This window comes from Platalea leucorodia (assembly GCF_965183815.1).
Source record: "Platalea leucorodia genome assembly, chromosome: 1".
NCBI classification, from domain to species: Eukaryota; Metazoa; Chordata; class Aves; order Pelecaniformes; family Threskiornithidae; genus Platalea; species Platalea leucorodia.
The window spans coordinates 122,796,131-122,822,991 of record NC_138823.1 but is presented as its reverse complement, the minus strand read 5'-3'; the positions used below and the strand labels follow the sequence as shown (position 1 = coordinate 122,822,991).

The following is a 26,861-nucleotide window of genomic DNA, read 5'->3' as shown; positions in this document are numbered from 1 at the left end:
TTATTAATGTAGTGAAGAGAGACATGCTAAAATGCTTGATGAGTCCTACTTAAACGTCATTTGGATGCCTCCTCGATGATGGCCAGCAGAGGGCTTAACTGTATATTCATTGTAACTAAGAAGGCCGTTAAAGCTTAAAATTGATTTATCTGAAATTTATATTTCCAGTTACTTCAATCTGTCCTCTTTTTCTCACTTAAAAATATATTTTTTCAGTAATCCACTTTAGAAAAGTGCAGGAAGACTCTAGTTGCTCTATCTTAAAACTTCAGGAAGTACAGTCAAGAAAAACAAGAAAACTTCTTGCAATTATGTAGTTGAATCTGCTCACTCTATTTGGGCATCGTGGTGTACTTTCCATATATTCCACATATAAGAATAGCAAGATACATACGTCTTCATAATGAAATGTGTTATATTAAAACATGATTTAACTTTTTTAGGATAAAATTTTCTCTGCATTCAGATCTTTCTGGAGCTCTGCTTTTATTTTTTAATTTAGTAGGGTTGCTACTCACTGGCTAACTTCTGTGTCTCTTTAAGTGATGGGCAGTCCTCAGCAATACCTGTAGCCAGTATGGAATTTGCAGCGATTTGTCTAAGAAATGCCTTGCTGCTACTGCCAGAAGATCAGCAGGAGCCAAAGCAGGAAAATGGATCTAAAACTAGTAATCAGCTGGGGGGAAATACAGAAAACAGTGAAAGCAGTGAAGCATGCAGGTAAACAGAATTGCATGTAAACCTTTCTCTTTGTTCAGAGTAACTCTGGGCTGACAGTCTGTGTCTGCTACCTATCCTGTTTGGCCAGTGGAAAAAAATAACATATTTGTAAATTCTGTTAGCAGTGTTGGGGTATCCAAGGAAATTGTTTAGCTGCTCGTAGTTTTAATTGCTAGTATGCTAATTTAAGAATGAAATACTGATTTGATTCCTACTATTCCTAGCAACTTTAATAAATTAGACAGTGAAATTCTTTTTTTCACTGTCCATCTTTTTTTCTGTGCTGCAAACGTTATGTTTTCCCACACCCTCCCGCCGTGCATATTGGTATTTCTCTAATTGTAAGTGAAGTTTCACATGTTACAGTGGTTTTATGTGTGTGTGCGCATGCACCGTGTACTTGATTGAATATATAAATGTCTAGCAACTCAGTTGTAAACATTTCCCCATGATCGGATTTGACATTCATCAACTCTAGTATGCTTTTTTGTGTTTCTTTTAGGCTAGAAATGGGAAACTAGATTTACAAGATAAGCAGGAAAGCAGCATGGAGCTATTGCTTAATAAATTGCATTTAACAAAAAGGAGTTTAAGAAAAATAACTTTTTTTTCTCCTTAAAGTTTCAGAAAAAGTAACTTGTAGAGAATGTATGTCAAATGTTAAATAGCAGGAAGGTGTTTTAATTTTTTACGTCAATCCTGATGCATTCCAAACTTCCTTTTGAAGACTAACTGTGTTGGACATAGCCTGCACTTTCATTAATGACCATTTTGAGACGGGAAGAGTTACAATAACTAGTCTGGAAAAAGTGGCTATGTTAGAACTTGAACTACTTAGAGAGTAATGAAAAAACACAATGTTTTTTGTCAGACCCAAGTACAGATAAATTTTAAGAAGATAAGATCTGTTTGTCATGTGGCAGGATTTACTGCACATATGCTGTGTTGTGTAGGCACAAGGTGCATCTCCATATATTCTGAGGTTGTGTGGGGATAGACTAGGGCTGGGAGTCGGTGGCTGCCACTGCTGCAACAATATTTGAAGGCTGTTCTCTGTAACCCTTTTTTCCTAATGACGCTCTTTCCTGTCAGGTGACCAAATGATTTATAAACTTTGGGGAGGAGGGAGGTGTTTCTTTTTTGCTTACCGAGGTTGGAGGTTGTGAACTAACTTCCCCTTGCAAGTTGTATGCAGCCCGTTGAGCTGAAGCTCCTCTGGTTTAAATGAGACTTCAGTTTTAAGCTTATGGGGCCAACTGAGTGGCAGTGATGAAAAAATAAATGGTGGCCCTTACTCAGGCAAGACCTCCTTTTTTGTGTTGTTTTTGGTGGGGTGTTTGTTTTTGTAGGAGTGAGGAAAAGAAAATATGCCCTGTACAGGAAGATCCTTTACTAGCTTCTGCTTTCAAAACCAGATGCTTCTTCAGCTTAAAAAAATTTTTAAAAAGACTCCCTCATATCTCCCAGTGGTCATTGCCAATTTCAAAATATCCAGCAACAAAGCAGGCTGTTCTTAAATCTGTGTGTCACATTCTGAAAGGCTCTCCAAGGATTTGTTCCTTCTGACAAGGGACCTTCTGGAAGAGAACAGTAAAAGGTATAAGGCGTTTGAAGAAAATCACACTAACAGGATGGTTTTAAAGCAAATCCCACTAATTGAGCAGGCTGACTCTGAGACAGATTCTTCTGTTCTTCCCAAGAGAACAGTCAATACTTTTCAGTGGTTAAGGGTAATTCTTTAATCTAATTTTTGGCAAAGGCATGAAATATATATGCTTCAACAGTGTTGAGTACAGGTTTCCTTGGAGTCTGTTGCTATCTGTTTTGAAGGTCTAAGTTGGAGTTATGTTACCTGTTTGTAATAAAAAAATACAAAACATCGATGAAAAAGTTCTTTTTAGGTGGACAGACTTGGTTTCAATTCCGATTTTTTTTTTTTTTTTTTTTTAAATCTGTTGTTTCTAAACCCTAGTGTCTCTCTGCCAAGGTGCAGCTGTTAACCTTCTCTTCCATTGTCATTCCAGAAGGAGGTTGTCTTTCAGCTTATTGAAGAGCAAAGTTGTGTACCTTTTCAATAGAGCAAATACCTGCTAGCCCAAAAAAAGCCAAGTGTAACTTTAAGAAAGTGGCATTTTATTAAAAAAAAAAAAAGACATTTTGAAATAATAATAAAAATAAAGGGCAGCTAGAAGTCTAAAGGAAGCTGTAGCACTTTGTGGATTATCTTTCTAGAATATTTATGTAATTAGTTTTTAAGATGTCTAGGGAGAGAACTAGTTTACTGCTTTTCTTACAGGCTAAAAGAAGAGAGGCTACAAATGCAGCAAGTTCTGCGTGTCTCCAGTTTAAAGTTCTTGTCCTACACCAAACTTCAAAAATAGCTTGAGGCTGTGGAGAATGGCGTGGGTTGTTTGGTCTGTCAGTCAAATCCTTCCCAGCAAATGTCCCCCTTCTTCCTTCTCAAATAGAACTGTTAGGATAAGAGCATGTGCCTCAATTTCTGCATTCATTTCCCTGTTTTTTAGGCTATAGAATTTTTGCTGTCCTTTTAAATAGAGTGAATAAATATCAAATGCTCATTACTGTGAGAATTTTTAATTGATTATTTATAGTCACTCCCTATGATTAATACACTGTTTTTATTCTAGCAATAAAAGTCATGAAGGGGATAAATTCATTGCAGCTCCACCTTCTTCGCCTTTGAAGAAACAGGAATTAGAAAATTTAAGGCAAGTAAATAATATAAAATATTCGCCACTAAATGAGCCCCCTCTTAAACTGAGCCATGATTCTGGAGTCATTGCTAGCTTGTTTTTTTTAGGCACTTGCAACGTTGAATTGTAGCTGTTAATCTAATGATGCCTTTTTTCAAATGTGTGTGCTTCCTTTCTTCTGGGCTTCAAGTCCAGTCCTTCTGAATTTCAATTCAGAAGGTAGATTTATAGGCTTGGCCTTATATATTGGGCAAAACTAAAAAAAATAAAGTCTCATAAACAACAAAGCTAAAAACCGGACAGTGGCTATTGTGATTGGTAGAAGGGGTGGAAATTAACGTATGGTACCTTTTTCCCTTCAAGGCCTTGGTAAGGCTAGTTTGGAATTCAGCCCCCACAACATTATATGCTTCTTAGATGGAAGAAAAAAAAAAAAAAAAAAAAAGTGGTAAAAGCAGCTATTCTGCTTTCAGATAAGAACGGTGCTCCTTTCAGCAGGAGTAAACCCATAGTTTGCACAAAACAGAAAGAAAAATTGCCTCTTCCCAGGCATTTGACTTCTTCACCATGGAAGAACTTGACTGTAAAATTTGACTGTAGACTTTTTCGTGTTCTCAAAGATCCTTAAACTACTTGTTGAGCAGTCTGAGTGCTCTCCAAGCAGAGTAGCTCCCATGTGTCTAAATAAGTATCATGTTATCTGGAACCTCTTTACTTTTCCCCAACAAGGTTATCATTAGCTGGCAATGTTAATTATTTCAGGTGGCTGCCAGCCCGTTGAAAATCTCTCTCACTATAAAGCTTGCACCTGTTTAGAAAAAAGAAATCTGTTTTAAGTTTCCATTATGACAAAGCATACAGTAATTTCCCACTTAAACTCTTGGGTAAACACTCTGTTCCAGCCTAACCCCAGGTAACCTGTGTTTTTATAATGACCAGCTTAACCTTTACTTTGTTCCACTATGTGTAGCAAATCTACTTGTATTCATTTAAAAGCAATTTAGCAGGAATCTGTGAGGAGACATTACTGAGACCTTGATTATTTATTCTGAAGTGGTACAAGAGCATGCTACTCAAAATAGAAAGCACTGGATTAAAAACAGTGATGTGGGTTGGTTGTGGTTTTTTGTTTTGTTTTATTTTTCCTTCTGGCTGTTGAAAATGTGGTTGCCACATGTCAAAATTACATGGTGTCACATTGTGATTTTTTTTTTTTTTTTTTATACGTAGTCTTTTCTTTCACAATCAGCTGTTGTTATCTGCTGATGAAACCTGACAACATGTTAGGAAAAACTTATCAGTTTAGCAAGAATTACACTGCTTCTGGTAAAGAACATCATATAGGGAAAGGAAAAGCATTGATTTATTTTTTTGTAATACTTGCTTTGGTGGTTAAATCCAGAGGACTAGACATCCCTAGAGAGCGGTTCTGCTAAAATGCTTTCTAGGTTTCTGCAGATAGCTGTGAAAAGCAAAATACGTTATACTCAAATGTTAGTGTATTCCTGTAGTCTTGCTAACTAAGGAGCTAAGTGAGAAAATTTAAAATTCTTGTCTAGCCAGGGAAAATTAAGAAAAAATTCTGAATGTTGGGAAGGATTATCCTGAGGAATAGGTGTCTATTCAATTCAGCTTTTCCCTGTTAAGTCACTGGATTAAAAAACTTCTATTGCTTCTAGGACTGAAATGGGCAACTTAAATGCTTTTTTGCATGATTTGGTACAGTTGCACATCCTAATAAGAGTTTAAAATGACTGACTGACTTTGCCCCTAAATAGTTCTTAAAAATTAAAAATACCATCTAGAAAAGGCTTATGTGTCATATGTATTGTTTGGTACTTGTGCACAAATTAGTTGAACAGACTATTCTCATAATAAATAGTAATTCAATTGCAAGGTTTTAAAGGCAACAAGCAGAAGTCTGAGGACACCAAACATTGCTGAGAATTTATGCATAGGAAGTAGAAACTCCAGATTTTTCTTTTGAGTTTCTTCTAAATAATTCTGCTCCTCACTTCTTCTCATCTTCCGAGAGGCCAGTTCCCCCGCTCTGCTCTCAGCCTGTGGTATGTTTCACCACGCCAGAACAACCCAACACTGTTAGGATACATAAAGAGTAAAGGAGTTCTGGTAGACTACAGTGCTACATTTGGAAAATTCTGTGGATTTTATTGTAAAAGTTGAGATGGATAGCAATAGACCTTGTTGTAGCCTTTTCCTCCCTAGTTTGAACAACTTTGTGTGAAAATGTTAATTTTGCCCTTCAAAGCAGCTAGAGATAAAGGAATAGTTTGATCAGCCACTTTGTCCTGAATAGATTTGAACTGCAAGCCCTTGCTGTAAGGCATGTGATCCAATTTTACCCTTTTTTTTTTTCTTTCTTTTTGCTCTTCTGTTGGCCATCTCCAGTCCATCATTATGCTTTATTCATTTTATTTACTTCGGTATCTTTGAAGTGTGCATACCCTAGTATTGTATATGGTATTCCAGGAGCATCACAGGCATTGCTAATAATTTCATGGGTAATAGTGTAACGACCCCCATTCCTCACCCGTATACCTTGCAGCTTCTCCATGCCTACCCAGTATTGCCTCATTTGTCTGCTTTAAAGATTTGCAGTGGTCTGTTTGGCCCTGTCATGATACTGGAAGCTCACAAGGGTTGTCATCCATAGCCGCCTCACTCTCTTCTTCCTCACTGTCAGCCACTGCGTAGTTCTCCCCCATCTCCCCTTTGCTGGTGCTGAATTTCCACATTGAGTAAGCACCATCTGCATTCCGTATTTCTTAATATCTTCGTTTGTTTTGTCTGCATTGAAATATAAAAAGTAGCACAATAGTGGATATAAACTGTCATAGTTAGCTATTTTAATTTATTTCAGATTAGTGGTGTTCTCTTAAAACTACCATTTTTGGTGCCTTCATAGTCGGTTTTGAAGAACTGGATTTGCTCTGGCTCGCCCTTTGCCTGAGAAATAAGCCAAGTCAGATGTGGAGTTTGGGTTCTGTAAACTTGCAGTTGGTGTGGGCTGACAAATCTTGTTGCCTAGACCTACACAAGAGGCTGTTTGACATAATCTGGCAGTTTAAAAAAACATTTTTCTTTTTCCTAGTGCAAAGGCAGTTTTATTTAGGGCATGCAGAGGCTCAGTGATGCTGGAAGTCTGCCGTGCTCAAAGGCGACCTGTGGAGTTTTGTCAGAATCCTGACTGGGGTGAAAAACTAGTTTGTCTTTTCCCTTGTGGTGCAATTCTTCTGCTCCGGTTAGCTGTCAGCTCTCTTGAGCGTTTGGTTTAGCCGGCTCAACAATGGATCCAAGTGTGCAAGAACAGTACTGCAGGGAAGAAAACCTGAATATTTCCTTGTTCTTTAGACGGCTGTTGCTGAAGAATCTTGCCAGCTCTTACACAGCTTAAACAGTGACGAGTCCTTAGAGCAGAGGAGTAGGTTTCAGTTTTGCTGGACTTACCTATTGTGTGATTGGAGTGTGTCTTGTGTTTTGAATTTACACTTCCAGAAATAAAATTAGGCTTTTAAAAAGTTGTGGGAAATAGAAGACCCATATTGGTGTAAAGGGCAGCAGCAACGAACTCTGCAGGCCTTGACTTGTGTCTAAGGGTATTTAGCTGGTGATGCTTAGCATCTCTGCTGGTTTAAAAGCTGTGCTTGCTTGAGGCAGAGACGAAAAGAGGCTAGTTAGAAGCAGGCTGTTATTACAGAGATTTCCCTCCCCCTCCCCGGTCGCAACCTTTCAGAAATATTTTAGGTTTGGGACTTGATCTGGGGAAACTTTCCTTTCCCTCTCTCAAGCTTTTGTATGTGTTCAGATTCGATGTGACATCTGGGCACGGTGGAGAGGAAGTGGGGGGTAGGGAGAAACACTGAAGTTTCTTATCCCGCTTGTGCATAATTAAGGAGCATGCCTCCTGGGAAAGGGGAATAAAGGCACCCCAGGTCCTGCCACGAATTACATGACTTACTGCTGGACCGAAAGTGGGCTTGACAGTTGCCAGAAGGTTGGCGCAGTAATAGCCCACCTACCGACAGGAGAGTCGAAGGCTCTCCTCCCACCGCTCCCAACATGAGACCACGCTACGAGGATCCGCTCTTCCTCCCTGGAGAAGGACCGAGTCCGTGCTCACAGCAAGGCATTGCGGGCAGAGGCTCGTGCCCAGAGGACGAGGCAGCCTGCGCTGAATGATGTCTTACGACATGGAAAATATCCCCAAGTGCTGTGTTTGGGGAGGTGGGGGAAGTTATTACAAAGTGTGAAGCTTGGCCTAATGATGGCATCCCGATGTGGGGTTATTGTTTGAATATGGAAAATTAAAGTAGTTCAGATTTCATTACAGGAACTGTCAGAGATTTTGTGGTTTTGGAAAGATAAGAAAGTCTGTGACAGCAACAAAATGCCACATATCAATCAGAGTCTTGGCAGCGGATTACAGCTCTCAATTGAACACAAAACTGGAAATGCCAAATTCTCCAGCGTTTATTGTCTCCCTGTGTGCAAACATTGTAGGATGTAAGAGTGAAATATGTTACAACTTAATTGATTGCTACTATGTGTTTGTAGTGTATGTTATAAAAATCTACAAATCTGCTACCCTTTGCTGCAGCAGAAGGGGAGGGCAGGGAAGTACAAATGAGAGTGCAAGGCAAAAAGAATAAAAAGAGGGTGAGAAAGGGAGACCGTCCATGAGAAAAAAAGACACATGTGGTGCGATCCATCTTTTTTTAATTTGTTATTTATGGTCAAAATTGCAAAATCTTACTGAGCACACCATGGTGGTCCTTGGTTTATACTGGTAGAACACAATGTATGTGTCTGCTAATTCAGAGAATGCGATTGAGACTACAGATAACGAAACACTAGCTCCTTCACTTCATAGTTTGATGCAAAGACATTATTGAAAGTTTATGATTTATTTCTTCAGCGCTTAACAAGAAAGAAATTTAACAGCTGCATTTGGAATCACAGAATTTAACATGTTGGCTTTCCCCCCCTCCCTTTTTTCTTTTTTTTTTCTTTTTTTTTTTTTTTTTTTTTTTTTTCCCTCCAGGTGCTCAATACTTGCGTGTAGTGCTTATGTGGCTCTGGCTTTGGGTGATAACCTTATGGCATTGAATCACGCAGATAAACTCCTTCAGCAACCAAAGCTGTCAGGGTCTCTTAAGTAAGTCTGATGTGGTCATTTCTTCTTTCTCAGCCCTGCTTTTTGCTGGAGAGTTCTGAGTTGAAGCTTCCAATGTCTGTAGCTGCTTGCCAATTCTGTATCTGATGCAAAGAATTGCTTGACCCGCTCCTGTTCTTGTTGAAGCCCTGACTAAATGTTCATTGACACGCAGGAACGTGAGTCCCCTCGCTTGGGTATGAATTCCACGTAATTCGGAATCTATCACTGCTTTTGTTGCTACTTGTTAATCTCCAGCTATGGGTCCCATGCAGTGGCAGGGCCGTCAGGTTCCTGTCCTGATTCACTGTGGGGCTGTGTTGGCACAGCACAAGGGGCAGGAATGAGCAGCTGGGGGTGGACAACACCAGCCCAAGCCAGCGCGCTGCTGACAGCTCGCTTGTGAAACCGCAGCCTCGGAGGGGAAGGTTTGCTCAGTTGGTAGGGTACCAGATCTTGGGTGTGCAGGACTGCCACTTCGCCTGCTGCTGTTGCTTATATAGGTTCCATTCTTCAGTTTCTCTTTTTCAGTTCTCATTTGGCACTGTATGTTTTGAAACATATTCAAAGCTCATTCTGTTGCTACCCACCAGTTCTCATACATCTCTGCAAATCCAAAAAAGACAGCTTTAGCCCCATCCTTCTGACCTTGTTTGTGCATTTAATTCCTGTGTCATACACAGGATAAAATATAGTAGAAGGTTTTTATGGTAGTAATGATAATTTTCAAAACTGGTAATGTACTTGAGGAAAGCACACTAACTTGTGCTTATTTTTATATTCTGGCAGCATACTCTAAAATGGTCCATGCCAATTAAATTCTTTGGCTTCCGTGCTTCAAACTACTGCAGAAGCTCATCTTTTTGCACAGTCATTGTATATGCAAGATATTAGAGGAGTTTGCAAGGTAACACATAATTTTGTGAAGGCAGTGTTACCATTATGTAATGCAAGAAATACCAGATGACCGGTTTTTGCAAAGACAGAGCACCATATATCCTGGTCCAGGAAACCAGGCTTTTGTGCAGATTGGGAATATTGAACTGTTCCTGTTCTCTTAAGTAAAATAAGTTACACATAGAAAGTTACATTTGCTTTATCAGATCGAAGTTGCAGAAGTTATTTTGGATGATTGGCTGATATTTTACCTGATGTTTTGTAATTCATTACAACCAACTATACAGTCACTTTGAAGTGTACTGTATACAGCTGCATAGAACAAGCGTGAACTTCTTTGCCCAACTTTTGTTTCACATTAAATATTTGCAAGCTAACTATGCTCTCGATCAACAGGATTCCTTCTGTTCCAAAGTTGAAAAGGAAAGCTGCTGATTAGCTGAGCTGAACTACACATGTCAAACATCAGACTTGCTTAATTCTTTTGCAAAACCTGCAGTTGGAAAGGTGTTTGTGCCCCATGGAGAGGCCCGTATAGCTGCTGTCCTTAGAAATGCAGATATCTTGCAGAATTAGTTTGATTTTTATTGAATGTAAAGTCACTTAACACCTCAAATTATAGATGTATCCATATCCTGGGGTGTTTTTGTAAGGATTCCTTTTTTAAGTCTCAGATAAAGCCATAACAAGGTACTGTCTTCCTGGAATGGCAATTCCTGTGCATGAATGAATTGTCATTACTCAGGTGCAGATTTTTTTACAACATTAGTGCCTAAAAGCAGTAAATGGCAGAATTAGGTATTATGACAATACTTTATAAGCAAGGTAACTTCCATGCAAGTGTTTCGAGTATTAATTTTTCATGTGCTTGCATTAAAAACTGCATTTAGTTTGTTTTACATAAGAAATTGTGGGGGTTGTTATGCTGACGTTTCTGCCTAACTCTTTGCTGTTGTAGGTTTCTTGGGCATTTGTATGCAGCAGAAGCTCTGATCTCTCTAGACAGAATATCTGATGCCATCACTCACTTGAACCCTGAGAATGTCACTGATGTTTCCCTCGGGATCTCTTCAAATGAGCAGGATCAAGGTTAATGAATCCACACTTCATTAGAACTGGTTATGCTTTCAGCTGCCTTCCTGCTGTAACTTTCTATATACAAATATAATGATGATTAAGACATCTTGTTTTAAGACCGTAGGTTGTTTGGAGGTTTTTTTGTTTGTTTTTGTTGTTGTGTTTTTGTTTTCCTGGCTTTAGTTCCTACTTTGTGTTTGGTTTGTCTTTTGCATGTTTGTCATTTCTTTGAAGTGGCTAATGGTGTAACATAAATAGAACTGTATATTGTAGTGTTTTGACTTGCTTGAAGGTAACTTTTGAAAGCTGCTTTTGTTAAGTGTGCAATTATGGTTAAGTTTGGGCTTCATACCTTCTCTTCCAGCTTTTTAGTCTCTAAGCCAGGCTTTGGAGTACCAGTGAAGTCTACTTATTGTATTTGGTGAGAGATAGGAGTGGGGAGAATTTAGTTAATCTGTATCTTAATCTTCTTGCAGTGCTTCCAGTTGGGAGTGTGTATTCTGTAACAGAAAAATACTTCAGAGCCTGTCTGTATAGTTAAGTCTACAGCAGCTCTGATTTCAGTGACATGTCTGCAGTTTAAACTTCACTGTACTCGTCTGCAAATCTAAAAGCAAAACATTGAACATAGGAAGTCTTAACTGGCATAAACTCTTGAGCAAACTGATATGTTTTCCCTCTTTAATGTCAGACCATGAAGAAATAAGCAAATTTGTATCTTTTAAAGCTTATTACAAAATAATACAAAAAGCTCATGGAACATAATGGGTTTTGCTGTGTTTTTTTTTTCTTTGTAGGGTCTGACAAAGGAGAGAATGAGGCAATGGAATCTTGTAAGTACCAGCCACCATATTCAGCAGAGTATAGGAACTTACTTGGCCAGTTTGGAATAAAAGTGTAAGAAAAAAAAGAATTTTTTTTTTTTTTTTTAATTGCAGCTGGCAAGCAGACCCCACAGTGTTATCCCAGTTCAGTCACATCTGCACGAACAATGATGTTGTTTAACCTTGGAAGTGCTTATTGCTTGAGGAGTGAATATGACAAAGCTCGAAAGTGTCTTCATCAGGTATGGAAAACGATCTCGAGACAACTTTAGGGACAAACATAGTTCCTTCAAAGTGCCATTTAGATCACAGCAAATCCTGGTGATTTCATAGCCCAGGCTTATTTGCAGACTTTGCTGAGATGGCGGCTCTCTTCTGTCTTTATGAACCAACCTATATTAGTAACAAAAAATAAATGAAATCTAAATTTGTTCCTTGTGTAAATAGTTCAGTACCACTATGTCAAGTGTGTTTTTTCCCCTAGATCGTATCAAAACAGTGGAATATGACTAAGAAGCCATGTTGCTTTTTCTAAGGTGTTTTTTTTTGTTTGTTTGTTTTATTTTGTTTTTTTTAATGGCCCAATAGTTATTGTTATATTTCAGAGGAGAAAGTTTTTGAGGGCCTTGGGTTTACTTCTCTCTAATCAGTTAATAACTCGCCATCTAAGCTATTAACTTTAGGGCTGCGAGAACAAACTACAGTTCTGCTGTAGATATGTTTCTTGCCTGCCTCTTGCCCCAAGAATTCTCAAGTACTGCTTTTGAAACTCTCCACTTAGCCTGTGTCATTCGGTCCTTCTTATGGCTGGGACCAATCTCTTTCAGTGATGATATGTTTGTCTCTCTTTTTTGCAGCCATTCCTGTCCGTCAGGCAGACTAATCAAATTCATTGTCAATCTGCAAACTGAAACAGCAGTCTTCCAAATTACTTCGTAGTAGTTGTATAGGTGAACAGGTTCAACTTCTGTGAAGTTCTTAACTGCTTAAGGCGGTTGTCTTGCACTTTTTCCTCCTGAGGCCTCTTAGGATTGGGCAGGTGTCTGTGCTTGGGCTCTGTAGCACGTGTGTAAAGCCCAAAGGAGTGTAAGGCCATCTGTGGATGTAAAGTATAGTAGGTTTCTGCATCTACAATAAATCCAGTGCTTTTAGGAAGCCTCACACATTAATTATTTTGTATGCACACATTATTTATTCTGTGTGTGCAGTTGCATTGTATGAGGGGGAGCAAGAGAGCATATATCCTTCACTGAAACAAGATGCATGGCCCCCATGGCTAGTGGGGTCCCACAGAGCAACAGAATAAAGGCTAAAAAAGTATTACAAAGTGTTTAACTTATGAGTGAGATTCTAGGTTTATTTGCTGAAATGCTGAGGGATTTGAGGTAATTGCTGAAAACTGCTTGTTAAGGTAGCTTTAAAATTGGATAATTACCAGTTCTCCATTCTGAAGAGCATCTGAGAAACACTTCCTAAAACAACGAAACTTATGTCGCAGTTCAGAGTTCCTGAGCCAGAGTAGTACAGGGTGCTTCCAGAGACTAAGCTTTGCATAAAGGGAGAAAGCAGGGATTGATGAATAGGGTATTTCCAGAACTTGGCTGTGGTGGGTCTTTGGGCGTGGGTTTTTTTGTAGGGTTTTTTGTTTGTTTGTTTTGGCATTTTGGTTTTATTTAAGGACTGAGGGAAGCGATTTCCTTTGCATTTCAGTCTTCCTAATTCTTATGTTACCTACTTCCTACCACACTATAAGGAGAGTTCAGATTCTGGATTATGGGGTGCAGATTATAGAGGGATGAGAAGGGTCCTCTGTTATTGGTGGTCAAACTATGTCCCCAGTATGAGCTCCTGGTGAGATCAGGTCTGTCAGGAGCTGCTCACTCTCTCTCTCTCTGTTAGAAGAACAGACCCCATGTTACTACTGGCTGTTGAATCTTGAACTGCCAGATGTGAAACACTGTGTAGGATGGTTTCTTTGTGGTTTTGTGGATGGCCAGATCAGCTGATTTTTATTTAGCTTGTTAACTAAGTGGTTTCTTCTGAGGGAGCATCTCCACCATCTGTTTCTTGTAAAAAGATGCAGATACCAGGCACCACAACCAGGTATCCCTGTAGCAAATCATCTTCTTGCACCCATTTTTGATACAGAATCAGTCCTGTTACCTTGTCGTCATTTGTGCAAATATGTATGTCCTCTCTTTCTCAGGAAATGGATCAATTTACAATTTAATTGTACAAATTTATAGAGTCAAATGTGCATTTTTCCAGGACTGGGCACTTATAGAAAAGGTGGACTTGCAGGATTCAGTCTTACTGAAATCATGGGAGTCATCCTTGTACTAGGATTATCAAATGTTCACATTTGAAATGTAGTTGAAAATAGTAAGTTTCAGAGGTTGGGACAGAAATTCTTTCTTATTCGTCATTTTTCTTTCTATTCATGGCTGGGCATTACCATGCAGAACCACTGGTGTGGTACTTAAATACCAGTATGGATGATATTCAGTGACCTTGGAAGAAGGAAGGCAAAGGATAAGGAGGAGGGAAATAATATTTAACTTTCAAAGGCCTGGTAGCCCGCTCTCCCCGTCCCCCACCCCTTGCTTTCTCCACCCCTTTCCCACTAAGATTTAAAAGTGGAGAAGGCCCTTCTGTTTGAAGGGAATGAGAAGCAGTCTGGTGATACATGGTGAGACTCTGGGTGTAGAAGCTGGTGAGACAGAAAGCAGGGACCTGTCTGGGATGTCTGGAGGCAGTTCGGCAGAGCCATGTTGTCCTGGAGGCTCTGGACACCTCTCAGATGGAGCACAGGGACCTTAAAAGCCAAATTAAATCAATGGCACGTGCCCAGTGTGCTGTAGATCAAGAGCAGGGAGTTAGGTCTGGAGCTAACATAGAAGACAGCTTCATTGACTTCATAGCTGAAAAATATTTGTATATGGAAAGCTAATGAATGATCCTTGTTAACTTTGTATTCCGAACTTTGGAGCAGTGGAGCTTACCTTCTTCACCTGTCATCTCACCAGGAAAACACAGTAGATTGGCCCAAGAATTAGTATTAACCTAAGTATACAGCAGATGGTGCTGCTAATTAGCGTGAAACAGTCTCACAAGGCAGATAATCTTTCAGTCTCTCCTTGCATGCATAAACCTAATAGAGTGCATTAGTTTGGAAAATCGTATCTTAGTTTATGAATCGTTTTTTGTTTTTGTTATCTAAGAAGATGGGAGCAGTCTTGTCAAGAGGCTCTTTCTTTGAGCTGGATGTTTCTCTTAAGCACTTTCTCTCCCCACCCCTTTCTTCTTTTTCAATAAGGCTGCTTCACTGATCCACCCCAAAGAGATCCCTCCAGAGGCTATTCTGCTGGCTGTATATCTTGAATTACAAAATGGTAAGGAATTGCATTTTTTTTCCCCAACATTAAAATCCCTAATTTAACATGTAAGCTGCAATGGTGAATGTAACTTGGTATTTTTAACATTTTGGATTTTGCCTTGAAGTTTACAGCTAGCCCTCATAGGCAAAATGTTAAAACAAATTCTTAAGTTTTGAAATGTTCTGTCGACCTACATTTGGGATACAAGGGGAGGAGGGCGGTCGACAGCATTCCTTCTCTTTGTAGAGTTGTGTCAGTATTTTGAATGACACCCTTTAGGCCTTGTCTCCATTTTACACTGCTGTGGATCCATGTATCCGCACCTTCGTTTCCACTGTTTATTGCAGTCCTGTTTGTACGCACTCCAGACTTTACCTAAACATTCATCTTCTGAGCTGAAGTCTTCTATGCTTTGTGCAGAAATCTGCAGTCATGGATAGGCTCAGTAAAACCCTTGAGGAGGTTCATACTATAAAGAAGGCTTGAAAGGCTTTTCACTAAAAGACAACTGCAGTCCAGGTTTCCCAAAGAAGCCATGTCAAGGGCTACGTAGCAAGTACTGTAACAAAGCTTGTAATATTGATAACTCTCTCTTCCAAAATCCTTCCTTTTGAAGGTTCGCTGTGTTTGCACGGGAAAAAACGTCTACATAACAGGGCAACTGGAAAGATTGCACTTGAATTCTGCAGCGTGCGCAGACTGGTGCAGCTGCACCATTGAAGCTGTCGTGGTTGCGGACCTGCACCCCTTGGGGCTTAATATCCGAGTGTTCTGAAATGTTCGGTGTGCCCCTTCCCCTTGAGGTGTCTTGCGTTGCAGGCAGGCAGAGGACTTCAGCATTTGTATTCAGAATTGAGACTTCTACAAGAGTTTTCTTATAAAGGCGTGTCTAAGCTGGAATTTCGGAAACCCTTCTGCAACAAAGAAGTACAGAGCAGAAGAGTAGAAAGTGGGATTTACGTCTCTCGCCGCTTTCTAAGTATAGAACCAAAAGGAGCTAACAACATTTTTTGTTCTATAAATGCAAACAAAACGGTGCATCTCTTCTGAAACTAAAACTTTCAGTGACAGAAAAGTATTTGGTAAGAGGGAGAAATGTTCTTGTCAGAACATAGCAGGTTTTCTCCTACAATTTTATAGGCTTAATTTTTAACAAAGAATATTTCCATGTATATCGCTATTTATTTGATAGGCCATGCATACAGTTGAAAATGAGATTTCTTGTTTTAAAAACACTGTTTAAATACACCCTTGACATGTGCATTACTGTCTGTAAGGTCACATTGTGAGAGTGTTCTGGGCGAGATCTAGCGCCGCACTGTGCAGGGGGGGAGAGAGAAGAGGAGCCCTTCAGGAATTTAGAAGGTGCTCTGGCATCTTCCAGCTCTGAGATAAAAGGTCCACATCTCCAGCTAAGAATAGGCAGAATCAAGCAATACCGTTGTTTCACATTTACTGTTATCTAATACTTTTAATGTCCTTGTCAGCATTTCACTGAAGTGGAAGGCCGCTAGTGTACGTGGCCTGGGCCCAGGGCTGGCTTGCCAGCTCTGTTCTGACAACTCCGAAGTCATACAAAGGTACTTTTTATTTTTTTTTAATCGAAAGTTGTCTCGTAGGTAACACGCAGCTGGCACTGCAGATCATCAAGAGAAACCAGCTTCTCCCTTCTGTGAAAACACTCTCCGACATGCGGAAGAAGCCTGTTTTTCAGCCGGTCCACTCGCTCCAGCCCATTCAGATGCCAGCTTTCACCACTGTTCAAAGGAAGTGAGGTTGTGCTGCAACCTGCTGCTGCCCTGCCCAGGAGGGCTCGGGATTTTGTATATTTTTTTAACCTAGGACACCCACATACCCCAATTGCTGGAGTGTGTTCATTTATGTAAATTTTTAATAAAAACATGTAAACAAAAAGGCGGGCTTGGAGGTGTTTGTAAAGGTTATTTCATAAAGGAAGAGAGGTTGGTATCTGTTTTGAATGTGAGTGGCAGTTTACTTACCAAGAAGAATTGGTGTGTAATTCAGCGCTTTTTGAAGAGAATAGATGGGAGGAAAGTGACTGGAAGGAGAATACCATTTACCTGAACTGCAGTCCTGCTGAAATAGCGGTTGTGCGGTGTAGGGTCTATGGCTGCTGTGTTTTGACATGTGAGCTCAAAGAGGCTTTTGCCTAACTTTGCTATGGGTTCTGTTCTGGTTACCTTGTTTAAGATTATTTTACGTGCAAATAAATAGCACAGCTCCAGTGTTAACAGGGTAAGGCCCTAGTGCCCAGTGGTAGCAGTGTCTTTCAAATATCTTTCTCTTGTCCTTAAAACTGGCAGCTGTGGGTTAGCAGGTCACAAGGAGCGACAAGGTTGCGGTGTGAGGACACAGTAAGGCCTTCAACAGCTCTCAGCATTGCACTGCAGCACCCTGCCACGCTCATTAGGTTGTACATCATTAGGACAAACCACCCTTGACAAAAAGCCAGTCTGTGCCCCTTTCCAGTTGGCAGTCTTAGTGTGAGGGAGAGGGAGCTGGTGCCAAGGCTTGTGAGCAGGGTGCATCTGTTGCCTTGCGATATGCTACAGGGTGGGGGGGTGCGACTGAGCTGGTTGGTAAGTGGCTCCGGCTGCTGCCTGCAGTCCCTCTCTGCTATAAAGCAGAGGGGCTCTGCCTGCTTCTCCTGCCTCATGGGCTCAAGAGGTGGCAAGTTTGCCAAAACAGAAAGGTGCAAGAGCTGACTCCTCAGCAAGGACAAAACCTGGTACGGCTGCTAAACCTTTGTCAGTGCGGCAAGTTTGGGGGCACAATGGTTGCAGCAGGCAGTGGGTGCTCTGAAGGGACCAGCGCTGGGGAACACTTGCTTTAGCTGGATAGTGGTGGGTTGTGTTGGGGTTTTTTTTTGGTGATTATTTGTTTTTTCTTCTCACTGGTTTTCCTTTATCCTAAAGGAAGGTGTAATGGTGCAGGTACAGTGGAAGAGTGCCTGGCTGTAAGAAAAAGGATTATTTTGGGGGTGGTGGGTTTTTTTTGAAATGCAGTTTCCACTTCAGAGAAATCCTGCTTCATTTCAAATGTTTTTGCACAAACCAAGAGGCTGTAAGAAAACAGCCTGAGCAAGGACCCTCTGATTGATTACTTACCATAAGCATAGGAGAAGAGATGAGCCAAACTGCCTTGGGACTTAATCCAGGCATAAAATAATGAGAGCCCAGCATGGAACACAGCATCTCCCCTTCCGGGCTGTTTTGTGTCGTTTCAGCTATTCTGAGACTTTGCCCAGCTCTCTTCGGGGCAGAGCCGGGCTAACAAACACCTTACCGCCCGTGCTGCTGGCATGGTACTTTGCCTCCGGCCACCACCAGGAAGGTCACGCTTCCAGGTGGCCACCTGCGAGGCAGGTCCTGCTCTCAGTAACTGGAGCAGGAGGTAGGGTTTGCCCCCAAGATCTTGAAGAAAACAAGCCACAACTGACAGAAGAAGAGGCGTAAATTTATTAAACAATATGCAAGTTGTAGAATGAGTACAAGCCGTGAGTGTCATGCCATCATGAGGCAGAAAGCTACTCCCTCTTCTGCACGGTAACTGGCTTTGCTACTTTTCAAGGCTTTCATAGTAATGACCAAGTAGCTGTTGTCTTCAATAACTTCTCTGTTGCTGTAGTAGGTGGCACCCACTCTGTCCTTAGGTAGGGGCAAGCAGTTTAAAAGTATTAGGAATAAAAGCCAGGGAAAAGTGTGTGGAGATCACCTTTCTGAAAGAAGGGAGAAAGGGAGCTGATACAGCCCTCAAGTCAAAGTAGATTGACTGATTAAATACAAAAAGGTTAAAGATGCTCCCTGTGTGGTCCCGGGCCCTGAATGGAGAAGATTCTTCCCTGCCCTTCCCCGCCCCCCCAGGAATGCGGGGCATTCACATGCAAAAGCTGCTAAGGCCTTGCTTCAGCAGTGCCCGGCTCCCCCAGAGGCACCCAGCCTCCCCCGGAGGCACCCAGCGCTCCCCTCCGGGCTCGCTGAAGGACCCAGTTGCTGCTCCCCCCATGCCCCCATCTGCAGGCGAGGCAGAGGCGTTCAGCCCAGCTCTCCCCTCACACCGACTCCTCTTCTGCCCTGAGGCGGCTGCAGTGACCAGAGCAGCTCTGGGATTTCCTTCCCCCTGCCTGTAGCACTGCTACTTGAAGAGAGGGGTGAGCAGTGGTGACTTTCAGCTGTTGGGTTGCATAGTTTTACTGCTAACAGAGGGGAAAAATAAATATCGAACACATCTAGGAAGGGAGCAGTCAAGGACACATCTCCCTCTCTGGTACCAGCCTAGAGTCACAGTCCACTTTTACTTTTTCCCTCAGTTGCTTTTAGGCTCTGATAGTAAAGAGGTGAAGGCCAAGTAAAACTGCAAGCTGTCCTGTGGTAAAAGCAGTGGGAGCAGGAGGAGCACAGGCTGGGCTGTGTGTAAATTAGTAAAGTCAATCACACTTACTAGTTTGGGTTTGTCTCCTCCTGCCCTCCCCTTTCCTCTCCCCCGCAGCCAGGTTGCACTCTCCTTCCCCCCAAGCACCATAAGCGGAGTAGCCCTGTTGCCATCTCAGCCTCCTTACCCCCATGCCGGCAGGCACTCGGACCTAAACATTTCGGCAAGAAAGTGTCTGACAGTGACCATGGCTGTGGTGCAAGAACTGGCCAGAGCCATTTATTTCATGGTGCTCAATGAGCTTCCAGGTTCTGTTGTCTTCAGGGAGAGAGCACAGAGAAGCCCAGGGAATACAGAGTACTACACAAAGCTGGCCAAGTTGCTAATCTTGAAACTCAACCTGAGCAGCCTTTTCCCCCTCCTTCACAGGGTCTTCTCCCTCCCTTGTTTCAAGTGATCTCTGTACTGCTGCCATGCTGCCAGCTGCCCCAGCAGGGAGAAAGAGGTCAAGGATTGTGATAGATAGAGCAAAGCATGGTGCTGAGCAGTTCTCAGCTGCACACAGCTGGGGCCAGAAAGCATCTCAGCTTTGAAGAACTACTGCAGCCAGCACTTTCAGAGACTGGAATCCACCTCTGCTTCTACCCACGCTGGGAATTCAGTCAGTGGCCTTAATTCTCAAACCTTACTTGCTGAAGAGCATCTCCCCACGCTCGCCGTTTCTCTTCAAACCTTTTCCAAAGTAGCAAGGAAAAAGAGCACCTTTTCTGCTTACCCACCTTCTGCTGGCAGTCTGCTCTGCTAGATGCCAGATACACTATTAAATGCTCTGGGGGCTTTGCTTTACGCTACCACTCGGAAAAAGCATTACATTCGCAATTGCAAAGGTGAAGAAATGGAAGCCTAGAAATGGACCTAACAAGGTTAAACCAGGAACTTTCTGGCAAAACACTGGAAAAGCTGCATGGAGTACAGGTGGTGAGTCCCGTATCAAAGCCATTTCCTCCAGTTATGACAGTGAGGCTGTTCTGTTTTTTGTTTTGTTGTTTTGGGGTTTTTTTGTTTTTTGTTTTTTATTTTTTTAAATAGACCAGACAACTAAGAGTTTGACACTGCATCAAAACTACTTCAAAAAAAACCAAAACAAAACAAAAAACCAAACAAGAAACAAAAAACAAACCAACCCAAAACACACTTCTTTCTATAGCACCCCAACATTTATCCTCTCACCTTTCAAAACAGGTGCCTCTGGTTAAAGTTTTCAGTAGTCACCACCTGGAGGCAGCCAGGTTCAAATCCAGGCAAAAGCTTTTGCTTTTTTTTTTCATCCTGACAGAAGAGAAGGCTTTGGCTGGGTAACACAGAAACACACACACACACACACAGATTTGCCATGAAAAAAACTCCTCACATTTATTTGATTAAACAAAAATAAAATAAACTGCATAGGAACATTTTAAAGTCCAGAGAGACACTGACTTTGTTTTAAGGCTGCCAGTAGCTGATACATCGTCTCCTTGCTACATCCTTCAGCCTTCCCTATGGACCACAAAGATACATTCAGAAGCCTCCATTAACACAAGGGTTCTAACATTTTGCTCGCTTATTCTACGTAAAAGTTTGCACATAACCTGTCATGCTTTCTTCTCTGTGGTATTCAACATCCGACATCTAAAAATGTCACTTGTTGTCCAAGTAGAAATGTGACGCCCTTTTTGGAGCATGGAAGTTCTCGTCACAGCCTGTTTCATTATCAAGTAAGATATAAAAGCTCTGAGCAGCTCATTAAAAGCAGAGCACCGTCTGTCCTGCTGAGGAATTTTTATTATTATTAGGAGAGCAGCATGATTAATCACTAAAAACAGAAGAGAAACAACTGCAACAGAAAACTACAGAACCAAACGATTCAAGATGCCCAGGATCCAAGGACTGACAAAATTATTCTGGATCCCAATGCAAACCTGTCACAGAGGCAACGCTACTTATGTACTGGTAATGAAATTCTATAAGATGGGGCCATATGTCTACAGTCAATTAAATGAGGGGAGAAAAATGCACATTTGGGACATTGGTTTCATGTGGATGACCTCCATTTTGTTCAAGGCTTCCAATTTCTACTAGACTTAAATTGCAGGCAGTGTATTCAACACCTCACTACTCCAACGAGTTGTGCGCGAACCGGGCAGTGCATGACAGGTAATGCACAGTACAAACAAGAGTCACGTACAGTAAGAAACCCCCACCAACTCAGGTGACTAAACACACCTTACAAACTAGTTAAAAACTTTTTTAGTCGTTTTAGAAAAAGAAACTAAAAACAGAACCCAGAAACAGATGTCTCTCCCTCTGAAGGAAAAACTACTACATTGTCTGAAAAGTACTCTACAAACCTATAAAAGGACTTTTTTTTTTTTTTTTAAACTAGTCTGGTAGTTCAAAAGGAAGTTACTTAACTACATCACTACACAGACACTTAACATTCAGTCAGTAAGGCTCTATGAAAAGAGCTTAAAAAATTATCTACCTGAGTTTGTAAGTTGATACAATCATTAATAGAAGGTCTAAGACCATGCAGGTACACAAAGCATTTTTAGAACCATTATTGGTTAAACAATGATGGAAAAAGATGCCAGTCTGGCTCGTTAACCCGTAAGATCACTTAGAGATATCAATGTACATTTTCCACCATAACATTTACCAAACCCAACACAGCCTATTGTTATTAGGGGTCTCCTGTACCCACTTCTGTCACCCCCTAATATGAGCAGGGGAGGAAAAAAGATTTTTTTTTTTTTTTTCCCCAATATAGTAATCTGAAAATGTGCTTCTGCAACTTTACTCCACAGGTAAAACAAGGGGCATGTTGCATGTCACTATTAAAGTTGCATAAAATCCCAACATACGGTTTTAAACTGCCTCTCCTGAGAATGTCTGAACCTAAACTGCCCTCCAGGAATAGGAACTTGGTTGCTTCGTCATGGTGGAAAAAATCCCATTGAGTCAAGAAAGCTGCTAATACAATCACCAAGTCAAAAAAAAAAAATCAGGATCTTATTCCCTTCAAGCATTCGGTATAGCGTTGTGTTTACAGCAATCGTAACATTAGTCTTTCCAAACAGGACATATTTGTAGGCATGCATAAAAGTTTTTCTCTTGTAGAGAGAAGACCTAAAGGTCTTGCGGACATAAGAACACTGCAAATGAGCATGAAGTATGTCCTGTCAGCTAGTAGTGTCATAATACTGAAAAAAGTTTACATTTCCATACTTCGTAGTGAAAACAGAACAAACTCAAAAGCATTTCAGGTATCTCAGTCCAGTTTGCCCAAACATTTGGTTTTATTTACAGATTTTCTATAGCAAGGGCATCTTAATATTTCCATGGGCAGGCAGCAAAAACCAAACAAAAGCAAGCAGTCCCCACATTGTACACACTTTGTATCTCTGTTTCAATTAAAATGCTTGTCCAACAGGCAGGATGAATCCTTCCCCCAGGCAGATTCTCAATTATTTCTCAAACCTGTCTGATGCTAAATTGAGGTAGATGATTTACTTCTGCAAAGTGAGGTAGAACTTCAAGAAAAAGATAGTGGCATCTCTAGTTGTGCATTTTGTACCACAGCAAACTGGGTTTCAAACTCCCAAGGACTCAAAGACCAAAGGTACAATATTTGTCTAACGCAAGTACCAGTGTTCATTTTTTATACAGCTCCAAACTGTTTGTCTACATATCTCTACTTTTAAATACCCTATTACCTTTTGGCACCATTTGGCTTACACTCCTTTAAAAAAACAAACAAAAAACTTTGGCACAATTTTCTTTTTTTAAACCAGAACTGAACAAAGAAACTTTATGATCAAAAGTTATGGCAAGATAAGCCTGTAAGCCTGCTCTCTTCAGAAATTAATTTTGGTTTAACTGTAACGTAACAGACCAGGCCCATTTTCCTGCAATTCCAAGGGAATGCCACATCCAAGTACCTTGTTCTTCTTTCTCCCAACTTGGTTATGTCTGGCCCCAATATGCTTTAGTTTTCAGGTGTTTCCATCCTTCCCTTGCTTTCTTTAGAAGTTTAAGGTTTACGGGCTTCCTTAAATAAGTTATATTCAAAAGGTACTAAATAAAAAGGAGCGAATTATCTGAAGGATCTGCATTATCAAGTACTGAGTCTGCTTCAGTTTGCTACTGAAGTTCCTGCTTAAATAGTTCTGAGAAAGGACAAGATTGCTTCATAGGCTGAATCCAAACCAGCCATACTGACCGCTGATAACTTCCGTCAAGCAAAAAGTTTACCAAAAGCCACTGGTTTAACCTGGCATAGTGAAATTCCTTTGGGAGGTCTAGTAGACAGGTCTGTCACCCACATCTGTTGTTCCCCAATGTCAGAGCTAAGAGAAAGAGGCACAAGCTCACCTCACCCTTCTCCAGGCCATTTCCACTAGTTCAGAAGATTACTCCGAATGCTCGTTCAGTTTGCAATCCAGCTTCAAAGCCTTGCTTTTTCTCTCTGCGCCATGTATATTATGATACTGGGGCATTAACCTGAGAACATGCATAGCCTGAGAACATGCGTGGAAAAACAGAGCAAGGTTTTTGAATCTCATTTAAGTATCACTTTTTAAAAGCCCCTATGGGGCATCTGATGTTGGCATTGTATATTATCACTACTTATTTTCATTGCATATAAAACACTCCATTTGATAAGCTACACTACCACTTTTCAATGAGACCAAGCGTGCTTAGCACTATCTATGACAAAGACAAGGAATTATTTGGGGTAGCTAAATAGTAGTGTTTTTAAAACGAAAAAGCTCCCCAACACATGAGGTCAAACATTTGAGGTTTGGTGTGTCAGCAAATCCCACTGAATTAGACAGCAACTTCGAAAGAGTTAAAGTCGTTCCTCTTCCTGACAGAGCTGGACTGGGGCTTTGTGCAATGGCTCCATACAAAATAGCAAAGGGCAACTTCAGTGTCTGTCACCTTCTACGTGGCGCAGGCTGGAGAGGGACAAAAAGGTTTCTGCAGTTCAACACAATCCTGAATGCACACTTAATTTTTTTTTTTTTTAATGCCTGGAAAGCAACTCCCTTCTTGTCCTAGAGAAGGGGGGAACCCAACAAGCATTAAAAGCACAAGAGCATTTCTAGCATACTCCACCACTGTCAGCCACTCTGGTCGAGATATTAAGAGACCTGGCATTTTTAAGACATGATAGGATAAATGCAAGGACACTGCAAACTAAATATTAAAGCTTTTAAAACCAGTTTTCTTTGGTATCTAGATCTTGCAGGTTATTAGTTTTCACAGCCCAAATTGTAAATAATTCTTGGACTGAATAATACAAGACAAACATGGACATCTGTCACAACTGTAAGGCCACCCCCAAGAAGGGAGGCATGTACACAAGCAAAACTTGAAAAAGTTGAAGGTAAACTAGCTTTCTTGCATACCCATATATTGAGTGGCCACACAAATTTAATGACAGACATCTGTATAAAAGATTATCCTTCAAAGACTATTTTTAAACCATGCTATCCTAAGATTAAGCCTAACTGAAACACACTGCTTTGAAGAGTTTGCTTCCTTGAGGCTTTGGCTGAAAGGCAGCACAGTTATTTTATCTTACTTAGTTTAGGTGTTTTTCTTAGTTTTAGGTGTTTTTCACCCTTCTTTCAAAAGAGGTTTTGCCATCTCATGAATCTGTCTGTCTCTTTCTGGTCCTTTAGTTTAAGCCTCCTCTAAGCAGCAGCTATCTGTCTGCACACATCATCAGGATTTCTAGAAAACCCAGAAAGTTAACACTCCTTGGAGGGGAAAAGCAGCAAGAAGGAAAGTGCACCTTGTGATTTCTCACAAACTTGTAAAGAGCCTTTCAATCTCAGGTCACTTTTGTGCATGGTGGCTGGCAGAGAGATGAACCCTTTCCTTGGAGGACGGTTAAGGCTCTTCAGACTTTATGTTTCAGAGATCTCTTGCAAACAGTAAGGTAAATCCCATGGCATTTCCAAGCCTAAGAGTACTGATACACAAATTTTTCCTTCACAGAGACAGAAAAAGCCCTCTGTTCCCTACTTTAACCATTCTTATTTGCCACTAAAGGCCTTATCCAGCGGGTGAAGCAACAGCTCTGTAGAGACCATATCTGCATCAACAGCTAACCTGGAATGCAAGAAATTGAAGAATAACACCAAATATTTCCAGGGACTCAAAGTCACATTTTGCTGGAGAGATCTCTGTTCTCCCAAAAAGTTTCTGCTTCTCAGAAAAGCTTTTTTTATATCCCTGAAAGGGCACACTTCCCCCTGCCTCCAAGCTTTTAAGGATCATATACATTTATTTTACACAGAATTCTTTGGTACTGCCCTGGAAAAAAGCAGCAAAGTTTCATCTTGATGCAGTTTGCCTTATGCTGGTACTGGTAACTTTTCACTTGGATCTGTAGCAGGAGATACACGGAGCCACAGGCCCACCCCACCCTAAAAACTGCAGCAAACCTTCCCAAATTTTTCAGTCCAGCTCTTTGGGGAAGCCAGAAGATGAAAAAAAATATATTTTTGTCACTGATAGAGTTATTGCAATCCTCTTCAAACACAAAAAACCTGTTGACTTCTCCAAAACGCACCCTGAATCTCCAAATCTGTGCTTATTTCTTACTTGTGGAAAAAGGTATCACTTCTGTTCTAACAAATCCATCAAACATTATTCCCTTAAAGTCTATGGGGAGGGGCAAAAAAAAGCTAGTCATTTCACAAGAAAGTAAATCGAAAGGGTTTGATTTTCCCTGTTTCAATGCTCCTTGTAACCTCTTCTGTTATCCAGATAAGGCGCACTGATAAAAGAAACTAACTTCTTTAAAACTAATTTAGCTTTCAGGTGAAGGGGTAAAAAGAAATACTCAATGACAGGATACATTAAAGGAAGCCTTGCTTTTTATCTAAACTTTACAACGATGGCACTAAGCCACTAAAATGAACAATTTGGTTTAAACTTAAAGAACTTTTGTGCATTTTCATCAGCTTCACTTTGTGCTGTTGGATTACTGTGTTTCAGAAAAAAATACACAGAAATGCCAAAAAGATGCAAACTTGCTCTTCCCGGCGAGTGAATCCCACTCACTTTCGCAAAACGTTCAAAGCCGTCTGGGAACAAGACGCTGTGCTCACCAGTAAATCAAACACACTGAGGTATAAAAAGGAGAACAGGAAAAAGTTCTCTGCTGCAGCAGCAATTCAAAAAAACAAAAAGTCCCCCCTCCCATGCCCCCACCCACAGAACTGCAGTATGGTCAAGAACACAAATTCTCTACAAACACCTACTACCAATATTCTCCATTAAAAAAGTTACATAAAGCCTTTTTTTTGGCGTAGTCTACAGAACTCACCACACAAACCACCTAATGTGCACAGCAACACTTGTTTGTGCATGAAACCCCATCGGGGGGAGAGGTAAAACGTTCTGAACTGTGAGTGTGTGGGGATGGGGAGAGGGCGAGAAACCGGGGAGGGAAGGGAGGACAATGAGGTAGATAGAATTTAACTTTACAGGCTCACTCCCTGCAGAAAAGATAAGTACATTCATCTGTAAAAAAATTAAAGATGAGGTAGGTTTGAATTAACGTTGTATTTTTTTCATTTTCTCCTAGAAGAATTTCCCTGAGACAGTTTCTTCCCAATTCAAACACAGA

General features: G+C 40.9%; 1 protein-coding gene across 4 annotated transcripts in view; it reads left to right on the top strand.

Moving 5' to 3' along the window:
* The window catches only part of CNOT10 (CCR4-NOT transcription complex subunit 10), a 37,273-nt gene extending 20,594 nt beyond the window's left edge, over nt 1-16,679 (top strand). Inside the window, exons 12-19 of one of the 4 annotated variants that reach the window (XM_082314382.1) lie at nt 544-720; nt 3,369-3,449; nt 8,497-8,610; nt 10,463-10,593; nt 11,379-11,414; nt 11,520-11,647; nt 14,722-14,797; nt 16,402-16,679. In XM_082314382.1, the coding sequence (XP_082170508.1) occupies nt 544-720; nt 3,369-3,449; nt 8,497-8,610; nt 10,463-10,593; nt 11,379-11,414; nt 11,520-11,647; nt 14,722-14,797; nt 16,402-16,556 (898 nt within the window). In that variant the 3' untranslated portion in view covers nt 16,557-16,679. The other 3 variants (XM_082314381.1, XM_082314379.1, XM_082314380.1) reach the window with 3 other exon arrangements.
* Nucleotides 16,680-26,861: the final 10,182 nt, after the last annotated feature.